The sequence below is a fragment of the Streptopelia decaocto genome (assembly GCF_964273445.1).
Source record: "Streptopelia decaocto genome assembly, chromosome: 3".
Classification (NCBI taxonomy): domain Eukaryota; kingdom Metazoa; phylum Chordata; class Aves; order Columbiformes; family Columbidae; genus Streptopelia; species Streptopelia decaocto.
Genome location: NC_138656.1, coordinates 71,025,839 through 71,049,546, shown reverse-complemented (window position 1 = coordinate 71,049,546; position 23,708 = coordinate 71,025,839). Strand labels below are relative to the sequence as shown.

At 37.2% G+C, this 23,708-nt stretch overlaps 1 protein-coding gene across 1 annotated transcript; it reads right to left on the bottom strand.

Moving 5' to 3' along the window:
- HDAC2 (histone deacetylase 2) lies at nucleotides 1-23,499 on the bottom strand. Its single transcript, XM_082048821.1, has 14 exons — nucleotides 23,315-23,499; nucleotides 15,890-16,002; nucleotides 15,313-15,430; nucleotides 14,300-14,374; nucleotides 13,866-14,004; nucleotides 11,674-11,815; nucleotides 8,486-8,578; nucleotides 8,281-8,389; nucleotides 6,784-6,924; nucleotides 4,799-4,907; nucleotides 2,428-2,558; nucleotides 1,365-1,520; nucleotides 544-601; nucleotides 1-329 (listed from the first exon to the last, which is right to left on the bottom strand). Exons 1-14 carry the CDS (start codon nucleotides 23,364-23,366, stop codon nucleotides 299-301), a joined length of 1,467 nt encoding a protein of 488 aa, XP_081904947.1. The 5' UTR covers nucleotides 23,367-23,499; the 3' UTR covers nucleotides 1-298.
- Between the last annotated feature and the right edge of the window lie 209 nt (nucleotides 23,500-23,708).

Genomic DNA, 23,708 nt, shown 5'->3' with positions numbered 1-23,708 from the left:
TCAGGAAAGGCAAATTACTTTAATAGATCAGTTTAGACATTTAACATAATAACTCACATCCATTTTTAAATACTATTACATAAAGCATGGTGAAGAAAGAAATTTCTGCCTCATAATTAGAAAACTCACAATACAACTTGCCAAAAACCAGAACAAAGCCGTTTGAAAATAAATACGGTCCATGCCAAATAGTACAAAATGAAATCAGCAGTCTCTCTCAATATGAAAACTTTTCTTCTTTTAGGTATCCTCCACCTCCAGTATTATGTTCTCCAATCGATGACAGGCTATCTTTTGTTCAAGGATTGCTGAGCTGTTCTGATTTTGCTCTGTACAAAGGCAAAAATAAAATGTTAAAATATTGCATTTTTTCAATTATCTGTTTTGGAAATACAATTTTGAACTACTACTCTCATGACTCTAAAACATTTAGTATTATGAAGAATTTTAAGTGATCTCTACAGAAATCAACACTTTGTAATATTTTAAATTAATAAACACTCTTCAAAAGGTGACATTCATTATTAATTAGTTAGTGTTTACCCTTTGGCATCTGTCTTTTCACCACTGCTGTCCTTGGATTTATCCTCCTCCTTAACATCTGAAAAAAAACCAAGATTTTCAATACAACAAGATGCAAGAAAACCTTAAGACTACAGAAAAAAAACGCATGACCAGCTTAAATTTTTTTGCATATATTCCTAGCCAAGGAGAAGTAGCTTTTAGAAGAAGTCACTGGTTACATATAACATAGAGTGTTAAATCCATCCATCCAAAGGAGTGATCTGAGCACAATACCAAGCAATTCAAAACACCTCAGGGCAAGTCTCTCCTGCCTGGCCATGATGATGGTATACAGTAATGAGACCTGATTTCTCCTCAGCTCCATGGGGTCTTACAGCCCTGAGATGTAGCTCCTGTTCTTGGAAAGGTCAAGAGTCCTTGGAATTACACTAAACCCAGAACCCTACCTGTCTTCTGTTTCACAAAAAAAAACCCAAACAAAACACAACACACCACAGTTGGCTCACCCCACAAAAGCAAACAGGATAAAACTCTTTGTCTAATGTATTTAAAGCAAGAACCCCTTTTATCCTTATTTTCATTAACCTATACACATTCCTGTTTTTAAATTTCAAGTTTGTGGGGAAACAACAATAACCCTTGGCTGAAAATAGTATTCTAGTGTGAATAGCTGTATCTTAAAACAGATTAATTTAAAATAGAGATGCTTTAAATATGATGGAAAAAATAAATCATCATCTCAACAGCTAATTAACTATTAACAGCAAATGCATCTTTCTCCTGGCAGAAGTGACATTGGCAGTTCTAAAATACAGCATGAAATCACAGCCAACTCCCACCTGTTTTTTTGTCCTCTGTCTCTTTTTTGTCTTCCTCTATCCTGGCTTTCTTTGCTCCTTTCTTATGATCTGCAACATTTCGTCGTCCACCTTCCCCTTCATCTTCAGAATCTGAAAATTCTTCATCACAGGCTATGCGCTTATCAGATGCTCGAACTAGGATTCAGAGTTGTGAAATGAATTGAGCATAAAGTCCAACTACAACAGGCCTAGTAACAAAAGAACTATCAAATTAAGAATGAGTAATAACATGCTATAGTCATTTAATGCTGATGAACCAATTATGGATAAAAATACTATCTTTCATGATACTCTGGGACTCTCACAACACCTTCTGAAAATAGCTTTACAGAGACACTTGGGAGGGTGGGAGTATTTGTAACATGTATCAAGAGAATTTCAAATCCTGAAAACTAAATCACAGGAAAAAACATCATGGTTTCAACGGTGCACCAGTAAGACGTTACAGAATTACTTCAGTCACCATCAAAAAGTTAATTGTAGCAGAAAACTCTTATTTGTAGCTAATGAATGACTGTCTATACAAAGGCTAACAGTGATAAAGTGAAGGGTAGTGAGTATGGAAAACCTCTCTCACAACAAAAACAAAAAGTTTTTGAAAACACAGTATCTCACTTGACATCAATGGGGAAGAGAACATAACTTTTTTTTGTGAAGAGCAAAAGGCAAAAGCCAAGTCCTGCATACCTTTAGCTACACAATTCATCTGAGACCTCAAAAGCCAAGTCCTGCATACCTTTAGCTACACAATTCATCTGAGACCTCTGGAGTATCTACTCTAGTTTTGAAATAGTCAAGACTGTTTCATAAAATGAAAAAAAGCCATGTTCTTTCAGCATGTTTTTAAACCCCTTTAACAGGTTTGGATTTGTGCACAGACGCCACACACCTTAAGAACAGCAAAACTGGCAGACTGGTGGCAAAATTACTCAGGAGACAAAACTGCCAGTCTTCCAATACTGCACTACTAGGACTAAGGTTCTGAACAATCAAATCTAAGACTCTACTTGGACATGCTCTTTCATGAAAACACATTTCTTACTAGAAATGCGTTTATCTGGATCTTCTCCATCCTCGTCTCCACTATCTTCATGAACAGCATCTTCAGGAATGGCCTGCATCTGTACACCAGGTGCATGAGGTAACATGCGCAGGTTTTCAAATAAGCGTTGCCTGCAAATAACAGACAAGGAAAGATATTATTACACAGAGTAACACTTCCTTGGATTTTCAATTTGATTCTGAAAACTCTGCATTCAAAGTTAACCTGTTTTGATTTGTAGTCATTGTTTCATTTCCAAAAAAAAAGGCATGCCAAGTTCAGAAAGTTTTCCATCCCTAACAAATCATTAGCATCCAAAGTATACTTGAGTATCATTTGCTCTGAACTTTTTAAACACTTATTTCAATCAACTTCAATTCCTCACAGGGTCAGCACAAGTACAGCACACATGGGCTGAAATGAGTGACAGTATTACACTGTTTTAATAAGCTAGAGTATCAAGCAGGATAATAAACTATCCTCTAGTTCCTTAGAAAGCAAGCCAGACACTTAAAGCATGAAGACTTCCACACTGTGTACATCAATGACTGCGGAGTCAAAAACGATCCATCTGAATAAGATTCCCTATTGGCTGTTTCAGGGAGAACAATTTCTCTCCTGTCTAAGCAATCAGATGCGATGGACCCCACACTCCAAAGTAGCATGTGCAGGAAAAGAAAGGACATTGGGCTCCACCTCCGGAAACATTTAAGGCCAGGCTGGACAGGGCTCTGAGCAACCCGATCTAGTTGAAGACGTTCCTGGAAACTTCAAGGAGATGACCTTTAAAGGTCCCTTCCAACTCAAACCATTCTATGATTCTTCTTGGACTTAAAACTGTCATTCCAAATAAGCCCGAGCAGAGAAAAAGGTGTGGCAATCATCAAATATTAGCTCTTTTAACAACTATCTCAGTATCCTTCTGCTCAATTTGAAGAGCTAAATAGCAACTGGTGATTTTTTGGAATCCTTACAGTGTCTGCCTCTGCTCAAATCACACGACCTGGCAAAACAATTTTGCCAATCCAAGGAGTCCCCTAAAGTTAGGTCTCTGTGAAAACATACAACTAACTGAAGGATGATTCCCTGAAACAATGGTTCATTGCTCTTTTTGTGGGTGCTGGTACAAGGATGTGAGATTCTATCTCTGGCAACAAAACACACATAATCCATGCTCAGGGAGGTGTTATAGAGCAAGCAAGTTTTGCAGCCTACTCACACCACAAACACTCAACAATACACAATATACAGCAAGCATCCTGGCGGACCACCAGCTAGCGTACTATCACTACAGAGAAATTTTGTAGAATTACATCAATGAAAAGTAGGGTTTCTTTCCCCCCTTGCACATTATTAAAAACTAAACCCCTTTCCTTTGATTGTGATTTATGTGTTTGCACTACGAACACCACTCACAGTCTATACAGCATCCACTTCAAATATTAGAATTTTAACTGCTTTGGTGAATTTTGCAGTTTGACAGTTTTACAGATTATAGCAGTACTGGCAAACTTATACAGTTACTTCACATCTCTTTTCAGCTATTTTTAGTAACCAAAAGAATTTCTGTGCGCCATTAACAGCCTGTTAAACTTTAAGTAAGGGTGGGGGTTTATTCTTTTAAACCTAGAGCAGGGATAAGCCTCAGTAGGCAAAGAGTACTCCAGGCTAACTGATTTTCTCTTATTAGTTGAGTACAAGATTGTATGTATGCATACACCATTTGTGGAGTAAAATATTTGTTTACAATCAAACCTTCAGGATGTGAGGAGGAATAAACTAAGTATCAGAAGCAGCACAGGCTAAAAACACAAACCCGCTATAGCTTGGCAATGAGCACTTCTCAAATCTTGTGGATTTGTCAAACCACAGTCACTCAATTGCCTGCACACGTATCACTATCCACAGTTCTGGATGTCCGAGCTCACACATGACTTTATTTTCACAGCTGACAGCTACAAAGAATGACAATCTTTGTTCATGTTTAGACGCAGAGATGAGAATTAGAAATCCTAATCATCACAGCATACCAGCTTCTTTCCTGACGTGATAAACTTTCTACAAAATTAGAACGGGAAGCCAAGTAAAACAGTAATCTCTTTAGTTGCTGGAAAAAGTGAAAATCCAACGTGGTCTTAACATTTTAATATTTATAGCCATAGGACTTCATATGCATACACTGCTATTTTAGGAACAGACTTTTTAAAAGTAACTCTTCTGACAGAAATTAAAAATATGTCAAATCTTTTAGGTACTTCTTTTAGTGTGTAACAGAGAAAGGGGTACAGTTTTCAAAACTGCCTAGCAGTTAAACCTCTGGAGAAATCTGATCCACATGACCTACTCGATAGGTAAGGTAATTGCTACTTACTTGATCTTCTCCATATATTCTGGAGTATTCTGATTTGTCATATTTGAAGGGCTAATATGAAGCTTGAAGTCCGGTCCAAAATACTCAAAGTAGTCATTGTATGGCAACTCTATAAACCCAAACACAAAAGATAACTTTGTGACCCAAAAAAGACTTTAAACATTCTAAATACATCAGTAGTTTTGACAGAATTTCAGTTAGAGAACTATGAAACCTAAAGCATTCAGGCAAGCAATAATATTTAAGTACTGTCTGAACACTGTTTTCCTCTAAATTATTCAATAAATGAAATTAAATCTGTTGGCAAAATACAAAGAGCAAGAGACAGTTCCACTGTAATAATGTTAAAACATACACTGGAACAACCCAAGTAACAAATTTGGTAAAATAATTAAAAGTGCTACATCTGCAGAAAAGATAAGATCAACTGATGATTTCTTATAGCTGCTTTCAGAGCTAGTCCAGTTTGAAAAGTTTAGGTGAGCCATTCAAAATACTCCTTCAGCAAAACATGCAGCAGATATTATTAGGCTGAAGATCACAACTAGTTCAATATTGAGTGCTGTACAGTGGTCCAGTGATGCCCTTGTCTGTCTGTTCCCTCCACTCCAATTTTTGTATTTTCACAGATAATGGTCCCCCAACTGGAACACCTAGCCTCCAAAATAAAGATGAAGAGTCCGTATCAAGGAAAGTCTCAGTAATTTATATTGAACACAACTGTATCTTCCCAGATAAGGTAACACAAATCTAAAAAACCTAGAACCCTTAAGAAATAAAACACTGAAATCCACTTGTAATTGAACCCTATGTCTTGTTTCTTCCTTTAGGAGTATTACAGAATAAGCAACTTGTGAGTTAGACAGAAAGGAGACAGGAAGATTAACTTGCTATTGCAACATTTCAAGATGCACTGTTTCTTCTCAGGATAGATTAAACATGACAGGAACCCATAAAGTTGAGAGGAATGTTAAAAAAAAAAATCCAAAAGACCTCATATATATATCCACTGAATTGGACATACTAATGGAAAAAAGTTCCCAGATAAGGAAAAACTGTCTCTTCAAAAGCTTTGGCTGGCAACAAATATATATATATATATATATATATATATTGACATGCAATATGGAAAGTATACATCTTGAAAGGTACTGTCCAAATATTCTTTTCTCACTGACAGCAGCATTCCACTTAAGTCAGATAGAAACACTATGACTCCAGCAACAAATACACAAACAGCAAAAGGTTATCAGCAAAAGTTGCAGTCCAGCAGGAAAACTGCCATGACTAACATAAAATTGGTGTTTGGACTGGTTTGTTGCATAAAAAGGCATTCTAAAAAACACATCCAGAAATATATTTGGCCAGAAATAAAGGGAGTGCAGGAGCTTTGGGGATCTTCCTCAGAAAAACTGCTTCACTATGCAACTATTTGAAAGAATAGAAAGTTCACTATTTCTTCTTTGTTTTTTCAGTTTTTTAAGACAGCTTGCATAGTCAAAAATTGAGTCAAATGGAAGAGTGGAAGTCAATATACTTTCACTTACTTTTAAGTCACCTATACAATGAAGAAACAGTTACGCTTTACTATGTAAAATGGACGCTTGCCTATTGATTGATTACTTGTGAATACCATGTCTGTGGGACTCAGCTTCACAGATCTGCACTGTTACAATCAAAACACAGTGTCTATCATACTGATGACATACATACTATAAAAAGTTGAAAGTAAGGTTCTGTCTTACATGTTTTAAGTTTTCCAGAAACGATCCATTAATTCAAAGCTTTCGCTAAAGCATTAAAAAAGCCCCAAATGCTTAAGTTTATTTAATGCATAAGCTACTGAAAATTTATTGACTAAATTGTAACAATAGCTTTCTACATAGATTATTCTAAACTGATGCATTACAGTTAGCAATAGGAATATTTGCTATCTGTCCCTGATTATTGCTTAATAAAATAATAATTTGGGTATTAATATTTACCATTAGGAATTTCACAATCTAAGGCAACAGCAGTTTCATACGTCCAGCATCGAGCAACATTACGAATAGTATATCCTCCTCCTCCCAACATCAGCAATGGCAAGTTAAATGTCTTTACAACTTCCACGCATTTAGCATGACCTGTCAAACACAAAAAGAGTTGATAATATATGCAAAATATCCATTAAACAGAAAAACATATAATGAAATATTTAATCAGACATGCAGTCACACTTAATAAGTAAGAATTGAATTGATTCAAGTAAAACAGAACTGTCTCCCCCTAGGGCTAAGCACCACCTCACAAGAAGTCAAGATCTACAGGTAAGAAACATACAAAATAAATTGAACATTGTCCACCCCAGTCTTCAGAAGTTTTGCATGACGGTCTATTGCTGCTGTTCTGAAATTCTCCTAGAACATGGAGCATTTTGTTTTTTCATAACTGATGTCAATACCCAGTGACAAATCTAGGGACAATTTCTCACTCAAATGCAAAGGAGGAAGAAGGGAAAACAGAAAATCAGTACTTGGTCCTTTCTACTTCTAATTTTGAACCTGTATTAGGGGTTGCTAAGTCTTGCTTACAGAGTGAACTGGTGCCAAGACAGTACACATTCCAGGGAGATACAGCATACTGAAAGGCATCTGTAGCAGGCAGCAGCTCTCTTGGTTTCCAAGATATGTAAGATGGAAAAAAATCTGAGCTGTATAGGCAACTGAAGTAGCTTTGCCACCTGGTGCAAATCAAAAAAAGAACCCTGAAACACTGCAAACCCGACAGATACTATACTGCAATTTGTTGCCTACAAAACTCTAATTGCCTCATTAAGAAGACACAGAAGATGAGTGATTCAAAGAGGCTGGATTCAAGGCTTCACAAAAGTTCAATACACATTTAACACTTGAGCACTTAAATAGAAATAATAAAATTTAATAATATTTGCTAAATTAACATCTCATCTCAATTTTAAGAATCACTCTTTTGGGTAGAAATGTAAGTAATACTGAAATAAATTAATGCTAAGGAAGTTAATAAAAAATGGCAGTTAAAATAAGGCTCAGTATAACAAACATCACTATAAATTTAACAATGCAGTGAGTGGTCTGTATTTTATGCCCAAGATGGTGTTTGATGTTTAGTATCTGCAGTTCTACTAAGTGAACCACTAATTATTTGCCCATCATATTAAGTGTTGCAAGTTGTTGTCATCCTATCACTCCAGAACATTCCTTTAAAGCTACAGAAAACCTGTGCATAGAAGAAAAGGAATCACTTGATTGGAGAGGAAGAACATGGAAAACCAAGCTTAACTTTTTTAGATGGAAAGAAAGAAAAAGGCAACTTCTGGGTTTCTTTTGGCCATCCTTGTACAGCAAAGAAACAAGTGATTAATAACAGTAATGAACGAAATCTTTGTGATCCCCGTCCTAATCATGAAAGTGACAGAGGTTTCTATTAAATAAAAAGTTACAGACAAACACTTTTACGCTTACCTTTAACAGTAAGATTAAAGCATCCCAGCCTGTCACCAGACAATGAATCTGCTCCACACTGTAATACCACAGCACTGGGCTGATACATCTCCATTACTTTGGATATAATCTAAAACAGTAAGTTGTTAATTCACATTAAAAAAATAAATTGACAAAATAAAACCAGTATTTTTTTTTTTTTTTAAGCTCTGGAAAAAGTACTCACTGGTTTGAATATCTGTCCATACGATTCATCATCTATACCATCCCTCATTGGAAAGTTGACAGCATAGTATTTGCCTTTTCCAGCACCAATGTCCTATAATCAAAGATTCCAAATGCTTTATTACACAGAAACACATGATTATATAATTGAAAAAAGTTACACAATTCTGATATACTATTTTGTACCATTATTCATGTCTGCATGGGAAAAAGAGGCGAAGAACCTTACTTGATTCCCCATTCTCTCATAAAATCATTCTGAAGCGCAGGAATTGTAAACCAAGACTAAATTTGCAGAAGACAACATTTTTTTTTAATTGATAGATTTAAGACAAAAAGACAAAATGTAACCGATCAGTTTAGCCCACTAAAACTAGAGAAACAAAAACAAGCAAGAAAACTGAAAAGATCAAGGTGATATGCATGTTTTCAGTGCTGTACAGAAGGTCTGGATTTAAGAAGGTTTTAAAACCATATTCTTTGCTCCAAACGCAGGATGAAGAACTAGCTGCAGCAAAAGGGAGAGAAGAAAATCAGAGGCAACTTATAGGTGCTTTTGAAGAAACTGAGACTTTTTTAAACAAAAAGATTAACTTGCAGATTATGCTCAGATCCATCAGGTGACAAGGCAGGAACTGTAGTAGTCTATCTAACCAGACCTTCCTGGACAACACATGTACTAAAAGGAAAATCTTTGGAGAAAAAAAAAAAAAAAGGTGAATAAACCCTGAGTCCATCCACTTCTGTTTTTATTTGTTAACTGATACTTGCATTGATTATAAATTCTAAAGAAACAACATAACATTCTGGTAGTTGCCCACTCATCAACTGATCAAATTCCCTTGGAGAACACAGGCCTCCAAGTAGCACTACAGTATGAACTGACATATCTACTTATATCCAGGACAACATCAGTGCTATGATCTAAGATGTACAGAAAGTCAAATAACTTACTAAGGACACTGGAAGTTCAGACTGCACAATACCTTCAGTAGAAAATGGATGAATGCAGCTGAAATAGACAATTTCTGTGAGATTCAGCTACACTGATAGAGCTGAAATCACAAAATCATCAGCTGATGCATGTAAATCACCAGTAACGGCAGATCAAGTTGAGTAGAATCAACCAGCACAACACTGGTCTCCAGAAGAAATGCTGACTTTTCAGAGAATTAGTTCTCCCTTTAGTTCAATTAGCTTTGCAAGCTCTGGAGACAGGAAAAAGTTAATGTTTGTTTGTTTTTTTCCCTATGGGGATGTAATAATCACATTAAAGCCTACTGAAGTCTGTATGCAGACAATACTCACTTCAAAATACTAGCTAGCAGCACAGAATAAAAGTTATCAGGCCTGAGGTACTGCTTGTCACTGACACTGTGCTAAAAAAAAATCCCAATAACATACAATACTCTTCTATTTATTTCAACTATGTATCTTTAAATTCTTTGTCCTGGGTGTGGTGAGGTGAAGAATCCATAAACTTCTCTGTCAACGGGAAGTGCCATTTCTAAAAAGCCAAGATAGCTAACCCTTCAAAAAAATTCTAGTGAAATTCAGCAACAACAGCTTGTCTTTATAAACATCCTGGTCTGAGCTGCTTTTTGCTTGAAGCACCACTACCACCTTGTGGCCAGTCAGGTTAAACCACAAGCATAAAAACAATGCCTAATGTGATTTCTACCTAAATCAATTTAGAACAAGAGTTTATAAAAATCTAACAATTGTAATAACATTCAGCTCCAAACACACGAAAATGAGCACTTAGCACCCCACTGATTTAAAGCGCAACTTTAATCTACTCCTGTGTCCTCTGGGTATCATCAGCATGCTGGGGAGCACACACTCCTGGAATATTAGCAGAAAAACATACGCATGCATCTCTAGAATCAATATAAAAGTAGTAGGAAAACAGTGAACTCTTTCCCAGCACAGAAGTTTTGTCGGTAAACTTTTTAGAAATGTTTACAATTTTTTTTTTTTTTTTAATATGTACAAGCTAAAGGAGAAAGTTGCTAATACCACAGGAGTGACTTATCCTGGGAGTGTCTCTGATAAAAAGGTATAATGTAAGAGTTTGAAGCTAGGAATTTGTTAATCCTGATACTTGAAATATTCTTTCAAATTGCAAAGTGGAATGATTTCCTGTTTTAATGGACAACAGTCCAACATGAGGAATGATTAACTAACTTAAAATTAATATGAAGGGCCAGGAAAATTGGTTTCCATTCTCAGCTTTGCCAAAGATTCTGTAACAGGTTAATTTATAATTATTCACAGGCCAATGCTCCCTCCTTCAAGCTAGCTATAAGGCTTAGCATAGTCCATGAGGCATGCTAAAGTTCTTCAGTAGTGAGCATCATAAGAAGTCAAAACACACTTTATGACATAAGTATTTCCAAAATGAGCCAGCTGTATTACTAGGCAAATAGCATACAGTAAATTAAGGAGGTTGTAGCAAGAAGGGTGTTGGACTCTTTTCCCAAGTGACAAGCAATAGGACGAGAGGAGGTGGCCCTGGGTTCCACCAGGGGAGGTTTAGATTAGATATAGGGCAAAATTTCTTCATGGAGAGGGCTGTCAGGTGTTGGAACAGGCTGCCCAGAAATGTGGTGGAGTCACCATCCCTGGAGGTATTTGGAAGACACGCAGATGTCTTCTTGGGGACATAGTTTGGTGCCACTGTTGGGTTGCTGGTTGGACTTGATGATCTTGAGGGTCTTTTCCAATCAAAATGATTTTATGATTCTATGAAATTCAAGTTGCAATTGAAGCTCTGGCATAAAGTTATTTTAAGATTTGAAGTAAGTTTTGAAGCCATGTGATCTCCAAACAGCTACTTTTCGCTGTATGTATAAAACTGAAATGTATAGATAATGATTATAAATATACCATGTTTACAAAATCTCAGTGAACTAAATTAATTATATATTTGAACTAAATTTTCAGTCAATTTATCTAGAAGTGAAGGTGTTCATTTCATGTAGAAGCAAATAATTTACTTCCCCACTAGGCTGTATTTTTTTATGTTTCTCAACAAACCTATCACTCAAGACTAACTTATTTTCTGAAAACATACTGAAGTATGTTATTACTGGACACAGTTATTGCAACCTAGTACTACAACAGTATCTACAAGGAAGAGAATAAGAGGAAATTTATCACCTAATAAAATTTCATGTTCAACCTTACCCTAAGGTCCCCCGTGCCTGGAAAATATTCACCATACTTATGGAATGATACTGTCATCACACGATCTGTGGTATAAAATGCTTCTTCGACACCATCACCATGATGGATATCAATATCAATATACAACACTCTTTGGTGATACCTAGGAAGAAAATAATGTATGAGGAATCATCATCATCTATTATGTTCATAATATACCGGTATCTAAAAGGAAAAATGAAAAAAACAACCAAACACTAAAATCCAAGATTATGATAATTTTGATTATTTTGATTGAAGTGATTATATGCTCTTAAGAATTCTCAGTACAGTTTGGATAATAATGAAAATAAGTTTATCTTTATCAAAATAAGTATTTTAAGTACATACTGTGTTTAGTATGTACCCCAAGCTGTCTCACTCTGTAGAATCAATACCTTGTATTTCTATTCACATCACTTTCTGTTGTTCACATCTGCTGAATTTGCCCCTTTCACAGGGCATTTCTTTCTGTGTTCTCAATAATTACCAACACAGTCTGCACTAAAATTTCTCTTAGTGCACACTTCAAACAGCATAGTGCCAGGAGCAGGAATAACCCATGTTCCATAAGCCCACAACAAATAAATTTAAATATTTGTTTTACATCAACTTTTCTTCTTCACCTCTGTAAATTATCAAGGTAGCAACATCCTTACTTCCAAGCGTATCACACTATTAGCATGAAATAACGACAGTACTGCTTAGCATCTCCTTAAATACTGCAAGTTTCAGATCAGTTTATTTGAAATGAATAAAGAAAACAACTGTTTGAAGCCTCAGACCACTGAAAACAACGGTAAGTACCCCTTATATTCTATGTTGTTCAGTAAAGAAAGTCTATCAACATTAGAAGACAAATCTTCATCATGTTTTGCATAGTGCTATAGAATGTGAGTCTAAGCAGCCATAATTTCAGGTAGGCTAAGATTTTTCACTTAACAAGACACTGAGCAGGACAGTTTCCTATAGTTACATAACCCATGACTACTTGAAAGCTTCCTTCCTTCACATGCACATTAAGCTAAAAAATTCCAAGACCGGACCACAGAAAATTATATACCTTTCTTAGATTGCAAAGACAGATCCTCCAAACATGCTGTATATTAACATGAATGTCTTAAATAACATGTTAATATTATCTATTTGTTTAGAAAAGTTTTTCATCTTTAAAAAGCCCTTTCAGATTATAGCTGCCTCCCCCATCCCTCACCAGCACACTCAGCTGCTCCATTCCTAAGAGTCAAATACCTAGAATATTTTTTTGTAAAAAACGAGATTTATGTGTTACTAGAAAGGATACAGTCCTCTGAAGCAGTACAAGTAACATTTGGGATATGAAGTTTTAGTGAAGCATTACTGTTTGAAGTTAATTATTATGACTTTTTCATTACTCCTCTCATTTTTTTATTTTGCAGTCATAGCAGCACAGCTGTTATTTCATTATTTATTCATAACAGCCACATTAATTCATGTAACAATGCAAGGAAGCTCAGTGCATGACCGTCCCTGGATATTCCTGTTTGATTTAGTAAGGACTCCAATGACTGGAAACAAGCAGGCATATTGAGAAACCAAATCGGTGCATGATTGTGAGCATAATGACTGCCTTAAGGGATCAGGGCAGTGATCCATCTAGCCCACTGCTCTGTCCCTATAAGTAGCAATGGCAGATTAACATTTACAGAAAGCATGTAAACCTGTCCATTTTTTGAAGTCTGCTGCCCTAGTACTTCCCCACTATCTAGAGTTAGAGTATATGGAGTTTTACAGGCTCCACTGCTGCTTGGATCTTTAACATCCATTTACAGACTTCTTGTCCATTATTATGTCTAACCTCTTCTTTGAATCTGTTGTTGCAGTCTGCTTCCTTCAGCCTCCTGTAGCAGCAAGTTCCTGAAGTTCACTATTCTCTGTGTAACAAAGTACTTCCTATATGTCTGTTTTAAGCATATCTCTTATTAGTTATATTTCAGCTTGCCTGTAATTTAGTTTAAACTTCTTGCTGAAGCCAAATCAGGCACAGCTTATAGTTTTCTTAAGTGAAACTGCATAAGTTTAACATAGGCTATGAAAACTCATTGAAATAATAATTAGAATTCGTATCTTCAAACATTTAAGTACTTGAATTTGACACTTTCTATGATTTTATCTTGTTCTCATCATAAACTTACTTCAATAACTCAAGGATGGCGAGCACTATATCATTGACATAACAGAAACCAGATGCCTCTGATTTCTTGGCATGATGAAGTCCTCCAGCCCAATTAACAGCCATGTCTGTTTGTTGTCTGTTCAATTTTACCGCCCCAGCTGTAAGAAGACATACACAAGAATGAAAGGAAATGCAGTCAGAAACTTCTGAAGGCCTTGAAATTTATTACATGAAATAGTATCTTATTTTTAAATAAGCTGATATTAGATCTGATCTCTCATCAATGCTGAGATAGAGACTGTCAAATATGAGATATATCAAGTAACTGATAAACAATTAATTAGTAAAAAACCCCCTTATGTTTGATAGTATATTTAAAACTGAAGCAAAGTTTTAAGTTGCTGATACAAATACAATAAAGTTACAAAATAGCTGGCAAACAATCTGCCTTACCCACAGAGCCTCCAGTCGACAGCTGACAAAACTCAAACAGGCCATCAAATACAGGACAATCTTCTCCAACATTAACTGTGTAAGAAATGCATTACTTTTCAAAAACACCATTCCAACAGCATTGCTATATGCATGGATAACATAGATGCAATGCATAGATCATTCAGCATTTTAACTAGCCCCCCATGTCATTTTTGTCAAGCTAAATGTTAAAACACTGAAAACAAGGTAAAGTCTTTATTATCTAAGATGACTCCGATCTAGCTCTTTTTTTTTTCCAGAAAGCTTTGTCTCCTCATCAGCAAGAAAATAGATAATTTTTAGATTTTTTTAAAGTAGTGCTGATTAATACAGGCCATGTTAGGAAATACACAATTCTTTGAAAAATAATTCGCTGAGAATAATGCATCATAAAGGGGTTACAATACTGCCTTTTAAATTGATATAATAGCTGTCAAACTGCATTCCTAACAGTACTTTGAGCCTATTCCTATAATTAAAGAAATAAATTTAACAGAAAGGGTGAGCAGCAGTGAATAATGTACAATTTTTACTATTTCCCTCCAACAGGATTGAGTAACTCCTTTTCTTGACTTTAACACATTTTCACACATTGGTTTTTAATCCTCTTCTAAAAGCCATTCTTTTTCAGAATGATTTTGCATTAGAACAGATTTTTAAGACACTTTTGCAAACAGCTCATAACTGAAGTTTAATCTGTGCATTAGTTTACAGAGTATTATTTCACGTCTAGAATAGACCCTGTGAATGGGGAAGCAAAATTCCTTACATAAGCTTAAAGAACATTTTTGCCAAGATGGCTGCTTTTAATAGAGAAGTCCCAAAACTAGTGTAACTAAATGCAGGCACATGCTACTCTTGTTACAATATTTCTGTAACCCACCCACATCATTAAGCCATGTTCATACCTCTGTACTGTTGAATATTCAGCTTTAAACAAGGCTAACCAACAAAGTACATACACATAGATTTAGCCTCATGTTGACACTTACATCTCTGCATTTGCTTGCTGTACTCAGACATATTGTCAGGCCTTATTGATCGGAGAAATTTGATGTATTCATCACTATGGTACTTGGTCATTTCCTCAGCAGTAGCTTTGTGGGGTCGCTGATAACAGGTTATAGAAATAATCAATGTTCTGCAAAATCAGCTAATAATTAGCTAAAACAGACAACTTGAAACATATCAAATCTACTTTGAATGGAGAATGGTGAAATTGATAATAGTACTGTTTTAAATAAAGCAAGGACTACTCTCTTGTTAGTATACAACTTAATTAGTTCTTTGTGCAGTTAACCCAATGTCTCCCCAACACTCCACCCCCCAGTCATCAAAATACTGGTGAAAAGTCCCTACTGGGCCTCTATATCACTTCTTCCAGACATGGAAAACAATCTGCAGTCCTCACCAGTTACAAAATACTGCTTCATTTCTAAGAGAGCTCTGAATACACTATTCAAGTATTTTCTATTTCCACTTCCACTTCTCTCCACTTAATTTGTGTGAGAATACTTGAAGCCGTTTAAAAATAACAAAAACAGTGGACATTCCATTGCTGATACTCACATAAATTTCCATTTTTCTGTACAAGCCATAATTTAGCAGCAAGTTGTGGGTCATTCGGATCCTATGAGGTTTCATTGGATGCCCCTGTCCATAGTAATAGTTTCCAATATCACCTGTCAATATTACACAAATGAACAGCTAGTCATACCATAAAACAGCTTTTCATTGCTAGTTAGAATCATTCCCAGCAGAAAGCAGGTATGGTGATTGAAATAAAAAAAAAAAAAACAAAACCCAAAAACAACAAATGCCACCCACTAAACTGATAAAGGAAATAGTCTATTTCAAAAAGGCCATGATGAAAATAAACTGCCTATAAAAAGTTGTATGTCAGAAGCAGAGGGCAAAAAGGAGGCCAAACACCTTTACTACAAGTAGACAGTAGTAGGGGAGCAAAATGCCTACAAGAAGTGATTTCAAATCAAGTGTGAAGAAAATAGTGGACAGGAACTAAAGAATAAAGAAATGGGAAGCAAAACTGGAATTCACAGGAGAGTAGAAACTATTGATGACACAGCCATATTATACCACAATATAGGCTGTGGTAAAACTTACCATTTTGCAGGAGCTGATTTTAAGATATCACCTTCAGCCTGCCCTTAACTACTAACTCTACCAGTTACATTCCAGAAGTTAGCTTCACATCTATTGCTGCAACCACATGCACAAACATTCCCCAGACACCTGCCACTAGGGATCAACAACAGTTTAAAAGAACCTTGTAATCCAGATTAGCCTGGCTCTGCCAAATTGCAGAGAAACTAGACACATTATTAAAATAACTACTTTGACACAAACTTCCAGGAAAAGAATGGCTGCTATCATGGGCTTGTCAAGTTTTCTCCTCTTGGGTACTGTTAGAACATACGTGCCTCCCCTTTGAACACTGACATTCCCAAGAGACAACTCATTTTAAACAGAACTAGTGGTCCATGTTTCTGGAAACATAGACAAGCCTAAAAGGTATGTCTAGTTGTGAACAGCTTTGAGCTGGAGAATTCCTAATAAATCTTATTAATAGCATCTCTTTTTTGACAAAATTTCCTGGCAAGACTAATGAACTTTACCTTCTTGAAATTTTTACTTTTCTTTCACATCCTCCAATATGCTCTGCCTTGTCCACTTCGGACAAAATAAATACTATTTTCACAGTGTCATACTATTTTACAAATTCTGGTAGGCAGAAGTAAGAAGAAGCACCACTACAAAATGGCTTCAATTTCTTCAACATGAGCTCCACCTCAGGAGGAAGGGAAAACGTAAGCTCACAATAGCATCACCAACTATACAGAAAAGCAAGCATTACAGTAACATTTTAAGTCTCAAAGCATTCTAAAATCTAGCTTTTAAAGTGACAAGGAGAATAACAACACTTAGGAAAACAGATATAACCTCATGTAATGTAAAATGAAGTTATCTAGAAAAACAATCACTTAGCACCTAACTTAGTCATCCCACAACAATGGATATACCAAGTTTTAGCACCAAGTTAAGAACTTTGAAGAACTTGGACCTACCTTAATTAAAGTATTTAAGTGGAAGATTAGCACTTGTTATCAGTTATTAAGACCTGGAGTCTTGCAAATACTTCCCACAGCCCTGCACTTTTTGTTACTTGCACATCAAGAGCAAAAGGTATTAAAAGAGTATATCCACACCCCTGCCCGTCAGCAAAAATATCTTCAAGCATTTTACAAATTTGTTGTTCAGGAAAGATCTACCACATCTCTGAAAACTAATGACTGGTAAAAGGAAACCAACCATTTACTAGCCCTACTTTGTTTTGTGAAGTTACTGTTAAATCACAGATTTACAAAGCTCCAAGCTAGTAAGAGCTTAAATTTTTGAAAATTAAGTCAACAGTGACTTTTAACAACATGATGCCTTTGAGGAATCTTCATTCCAAATGCATTTGCGTCTTAAAGAATGTGTAAGTATCTCATTTTTTTTTAAACAGGTAATTTAATTTTAACTATTTCACCTTGTATAGTCATTATCACTTACATTTTACTCAGAATGCTGATGAATACAGAAGTAGACAACTAATCATGATTTTTTTGTGTGTTATGTAAAATGCAAGATTTTGTTTTCCCATATGTAAAACTGTAAAAACACCCCAAACATTAACAAGCTTTTCAAATATACTTGCAACAAATACTTCAATATATTGCAATAAATCAATTCAACATTCAAAAGATAATAATATTCTAGATACCACACACTGCAATATACACTTAAAAAAAAAATCAATATATTAATCATAGCTTTTACCTTTCACTTTATTTTTTACCAGAAAGGAGAACTTTTAAAAGAATTGTCAAGTTACTAAATTTAATGGGAGTTTATTTAATCAAATAGAAGACCTATGCAGGAGCATCTAGTAGAAGCATATTGATCCTTCCGTGTTAGAGGTCAGAGGTAATGACTAACAATAAATATTGATATAACACACCTTAGCAACAGGCAATACCATTTATATCTTCCAGGTCTTAGCATCACCAACAAAAAAGGGTTTTGGCATTAGCCTCGACAAAAAACAAACAAACAAACAAATCTCACAAAAACCAAACAAACAAAAAATCAAACATATGGGCAAAGAGCCCATTACGTTTCATGGGACTGTTGCAATGTGTATGCTGACAGGAGTGGGGAAGGAAAAGATACAAAGAGGTTCCCTCTTTCTTCATTAGCACCTTGATTTCCAGTCAACATCACATCACAAAGTGACTTATATTGGAGACATCCTGTGATGAAAGCTAAAGTGTCAAAAGTCTCTCCTCCTTTACCCAGTGAAGGTGCCCTTCCTGAACAAACACTTCATCCCCTGGCCCTGAAACCTATGTATCTCCTCTTCACATATCACAGTACTGGAATACTTTGGAGAGAAAGACAGAGTGTACCAAGAATTAGTGTGTGCAGAGATGGGACACCTCCCCCACTGATGTGAGCTAAAAATTCCTGCACTTAGTGACAGACTAACTCTGACTAGTGTATACATAAATATGAGAAATGGGTACAGTGAGGCCAAGAGAACAAGACTAGTATTGCAGGTAGTATGAGTACTCGATCCTCAACTTGTTAATACAAAGATAATAGTCACACATAAGTCTTACGGGCAGATTTTATACCACTCATCAGTGTGGGTGCATGTGGAAAGTGCAAAAGAAAAAGAACATAACTGAAAGAGGAAGGGGAGGGAAAAATGCAAAGTAGTATATGCAGAAAGTTGGCAAATCTATTGATGTTTCACAGCAAGGCTTCAAAGATTGAAATTTACTGTTTTATACCAGTAAAAACATCAGCTAAATGGCTCCCATCGAGAAGTAATAACTTAATCTCTGAAAAATTGAGTCCTTAACTAAAATCAGATGAAATAAGTGTCAATTTAATGCTAGCACAAGCTTATGGTCCTGTGCTTTTCACCACGTCATGCAAAATGTGATACCAAGAAATGATTAGAAGACCTGCCTGAAAATTAATTTGCTACATACACTGTCAGGTTCTGGATTCAAATATATTAAAAAAAATATTTCTCAATCAACTTGCATAAATTCTAGAGAGATATATCAAATAAAATCAAACTCACACAATTCCTTTTGAGAGCTTAAGTTTTAGACATTCACTTCTCCAGCTAAGCCTTCAGCAAGGTCTACAGATGTTAAATAATCTAATACACAGAAAAATACAAGAGGTTACATGCCCTCAGGGAACTTCAGTTATGCCTGACAAACAGACAATGAACCAACAAAAGCTGCAACATCTCCAAAAAAGCATGTTAATGTCTCTAGTTACTAAGATATATAGAAAAATAACACATTTGAATTAACATATTACAAAAGTCTCAGTGGCCTGAACAAAGGGGCAAGATATGACTTATCTTTTTGATACTTTGTAACTTGTAAGGTACATTACTTTGTAACTTTGATAAATTATTATGCACACTGTCCATATCTCTGTTTATTTTAACTATGGTTACCATGAAATCATGAGGCATTTCAGAACTGTACTAAGTGCAGAAACATAACTGCTACAATGAAAAACACACCTAAAAATCTTTACAGCAGTTACATTTGGATTGACTTCTGCAATAGTAACGGGTGAACTCATGTAAAGATTAATCTTGACAAGATCATCAGTTTCTGATCAGTTTGACAAACAGCTATTCAAACAGGCCTAAAATTACTGCACTAGCATTTGAAGGGTTGGGGGTTTTGTTCTGGTTTTTAAAATTAAGCATATGACTGGCAAAGTTCTAACTACTGAGCAGCGGGTGAACACCAACCACCATGTTTGGAAGCCACCGCACAAAGCATTTATCAGTCTTCATGAAACACTTTTCAGTTCAAGCTTACATCTACAGAGAAGATAAACTGCAAATGCTAATGTACTTAAACAGTTCTGAACATAGCAGCACATTGCCCTATTAAAACAGGTTTAGTCTCATCTTTATGGGTCGAACGAACCACATTCTGATGCAGATCTCTCAAATTTTTCATGAAGGTAGAGACTTTTGAACATCCACATTAAATTATGCATAACGAGCAATCTAAACAATATTGCTGGTGAACTGGCATGGAATAAATACACTTATTAACTGTAGCCATGATAGTTGCTGCATGATTCTCTAGAACTGTGCTTTGCTCTCCAGGAGCAGAGAGTTGGAAAGACCACTTGGGTCCTGTCCTCACTGCTGTGGGCAACTGTACAACATGTACCTGTTTGGAAGAGGCCGCTGAACTACCCGAGCCTCATGTTGCAGATCATGACAACAGCCTGAAGACACATGGTAAGAGGCTAAAATAAAAGCTACAATATCCTTCCATATTTAGCATGGTTCTAAGCAGTGTGAGCAACAGACTTCACTAAGCTATAGTCATATATACATTATGTATAAAGACTAGAAGCAGTTATTAAAATATTTCAGCTGAGATGACTGAAGTATCTTAATTTGTACATTTATAGTTCTTCTCATAGTATATTGGCTCAAATTTAAATAAAATTCCTGTCTGGAGCACGATGAGCAATGCAAATTCTGCAAAATGGATGTGGCTGACTTATAAACAAACTGCAGAAAATGAAATCAGGCTGCTTCTATACAAAGTTTATTGGTTCCAGGTACACTCTGAAGACTTAAAACTGGTAATTATCAGAAAACGTTAAAAGCAACACGGTCTAAGAAGACCTGGAAAGTGACAGACTAATTTGAAAAAGTAACTTCAAATGACAATCACACTGAGTTTCACAAAAAGCATGTAGGAATTTACTGCACCTCAAAATATATGCATATATATTACTCTAATACATTTTAACACTTTTTAGTGTATACTTTTACAGACACAAAGTGAAAGTACGTGTGGAGGGAAAATGATGAAAAAAAGGTCATTTACTTTGGTTATGACATGCTTTGAGCATGCTTGAGGTATCTTTGTATTTTTTGTTTTTCAGTTATTTAAGGCTGCAAACACTCCCCTTACTTTGATTCAAGACTTTGGTGGTACAACACAGTTACAAGATACTCAAGAGTTGCCAGTTGAACCACAAATTAGTATTAGCAATATTTACTGCAGGTATTAACTCTAAAAGTTCTAGTAACTTTCTTTCCAGAGGAAGTGTAAAATAACTGTTGGCTTTGCCAACAACAACAAAAAAGACATCAAAATCATTCCAAAGCTGTTCATTTTTGTCACAGAGAAAGCATTTTTTTAAATCACTTTTACAACAGACATTCCTTTTACATTATTGTTATCTACATTTATCCTAGCAAGATATGAGCTACAACTGCTTTTAAGTCGCCATTACCCTGCCACCTGAAAACTTCTTCCCTCTCCAGTTTCTCCCCTCTCTTCACTAGTACAGCTTTTTGTCTGTTAAGGGAGCCTGACACTAGCACTCAGTACCAAAATCCAGGGATTGCAGAAAAACTGAAGGTATCAATATGTGCTTAAGTACAGCTGCCAGGCTTCATTTAATATTTTTCTTAAAAAGCATATTTATTTTAAAAATGCAAACATTCGCAGAGAGAAAGCTTCTAAACTATCATCACAGTCTTCCTTTCAACCAGGCAAAAAGTGATTCCTCTTCTCAAAGAAAAGAAAGATTCCAGCCTCACCAAAATTATCCCTAACTGGGGCCTCCTTTCCCCTTTAGGCTGAACAAAGAACCAGAGCTAGCAACAAAGAGAAGGGGGCGGCAACCACCACTCTGCCTCCTTTAGTGTGGTTAAAAAAAAAAAAAAAAAAAAAAAGGCCCCACAAGGTCTGCCATTTCTAAAGAATGGCAGATTTGTTACAGCAGCAGATACCTTTAATACATCTTAGTGGGTTTAGCCATTCATCTTCATTTCCAAAATGGTGAAAACACCAAAGCAAGACGGCAAAACAGCCTCAAACCTCTGTCTCCTGGCTACTACCAACACCAGTCTCAGATGCCAACTTAAAGGACTGTTACAATAGAAGGCAATTAAAAAAAAAAAAAATCAGATCTCTTAAATAATCTGACCAACGAGTTTACCCTCCCAGTACAAAAAAGGAAAAGCAAATGCAAACTCAAGAGGAAAACGAAAAGTTCTCGCTGCTGTGGTCAGAGAGAACCACAAACAAGTTGCTGCAAATATCTGAAACTAAGCACGAGCTTTATGTACTTTTTCGTCGTAACTTACAATGCAGATCACAAGTCACTCTGTCCTCATCAGACAAGGGTGCAAACTTGGTAGGCCTGCAAGCAACTCAAATTTCAGTATTATTAAACACCTACACATGCAACTTTTGTGTTTTGCTGGAGGAGAGTCTCCTGGCAGCCAAACCTCCACTCTAATGCATGCTCGTTTGAGGTTGGGGGGGCAGAGCCCCCCTCCGCACAGCAGATCTCCGCATGAAAGCCAGAGGAAAGGGAAGGCCTCAGCTCAACAATCACCAGGTGCCGAAGGCACACATGGCCTACACTTTTTTTCTTGCAGGGGAGGAGCCAGACTCGGCAGCGACTCCAACGCCTCTATGCTTGGCGAATGAAGGGGAGTGTCTCAACTTTTCTTCTTTTTGGTGGGGAGCGGGGGAGTGTGTGTGTGTGTGTGCCGGGGAGAAACAATAGACATAGCATACACCGCCGGGCCAGGCAGCTCCCCGACCCGCACCTCGCCCGGCTCCGACCGCCGCCGCCTCCCCCACCCTCCCCGATCCCCGCCGCCCCTTCCCCGTCGTCCGGCGGCCCTCGGGGCTCAGTCTCACAGCGAGGGGCGAGGGCGCCGGGCCGATGGCGGGAGCGAGGCATTACGGCGCAGGTGGAGGCACCGGAGACCCCCGGGCTCCGTGAGACCGAGAGGGGGAACTCGTTCCGCGGGGGAGGGGGCGCCCGTAATGGCCGACCCAGGCAGCCGTTACAGGGGCTCCCCCACTCACACACGCGCGCTCCCGCGCCAGCCCCGCTCACCGTCATAGTAGTAGCAGACTTTCTTCTTGCCGCCGCCCTGACTGTACGCCATAGGGCTGCCGCGCCGGGGCCGAGCCGGGGCTGGGGGGAGGGAGCGGGAGGTCGAGGCGAGCGCCGAGCCGGCACGGAGGGAGGGAAAGAGGGAGGGGGCGGACACGGGAGAGCGGGAACTCGCGACGCCGGGCCACAGGCAGCGCGAGCGGGCCCGACCATCGGTAGCGGGAGGGGGAGAGCAAGCGGGACGCGCCCAATCCGCTGCCGCCGGGGGAAACGAGGGAGATAAGGAGACAAAAAGGACGCGTCCGAGCAAGCAAGGGCTCTTGCCTCCTTATCACTGCCCTTGTCCCTTAGTCACACACAAACTCAAGCAAGGAGCCATCGGAAAATCCTCACA

Coding starts and splice junctions, on each gene's coding strand:
- HDAC2 (XM_082048821.1), bottom strand. CDS start 23,366: ATGGCGTACAGTCAGGGCGGCGGCAAGAAGAAAGTCTGCTACTACTAT. Junction 11,816..13,865: donor GCCATCCTTGAGTTATTGAA/GTAAGTTTATGA, acceptor TTTTCTTCCTAG/GTATCACCAAAGAGTGTTGT. Junction 330..543: donor GAAAAGACAGATGCCAAAGG/GTAAACACTAAC, acceptor GCCTTTGTACAG/AGCAAAATCAGAACAGCTCA.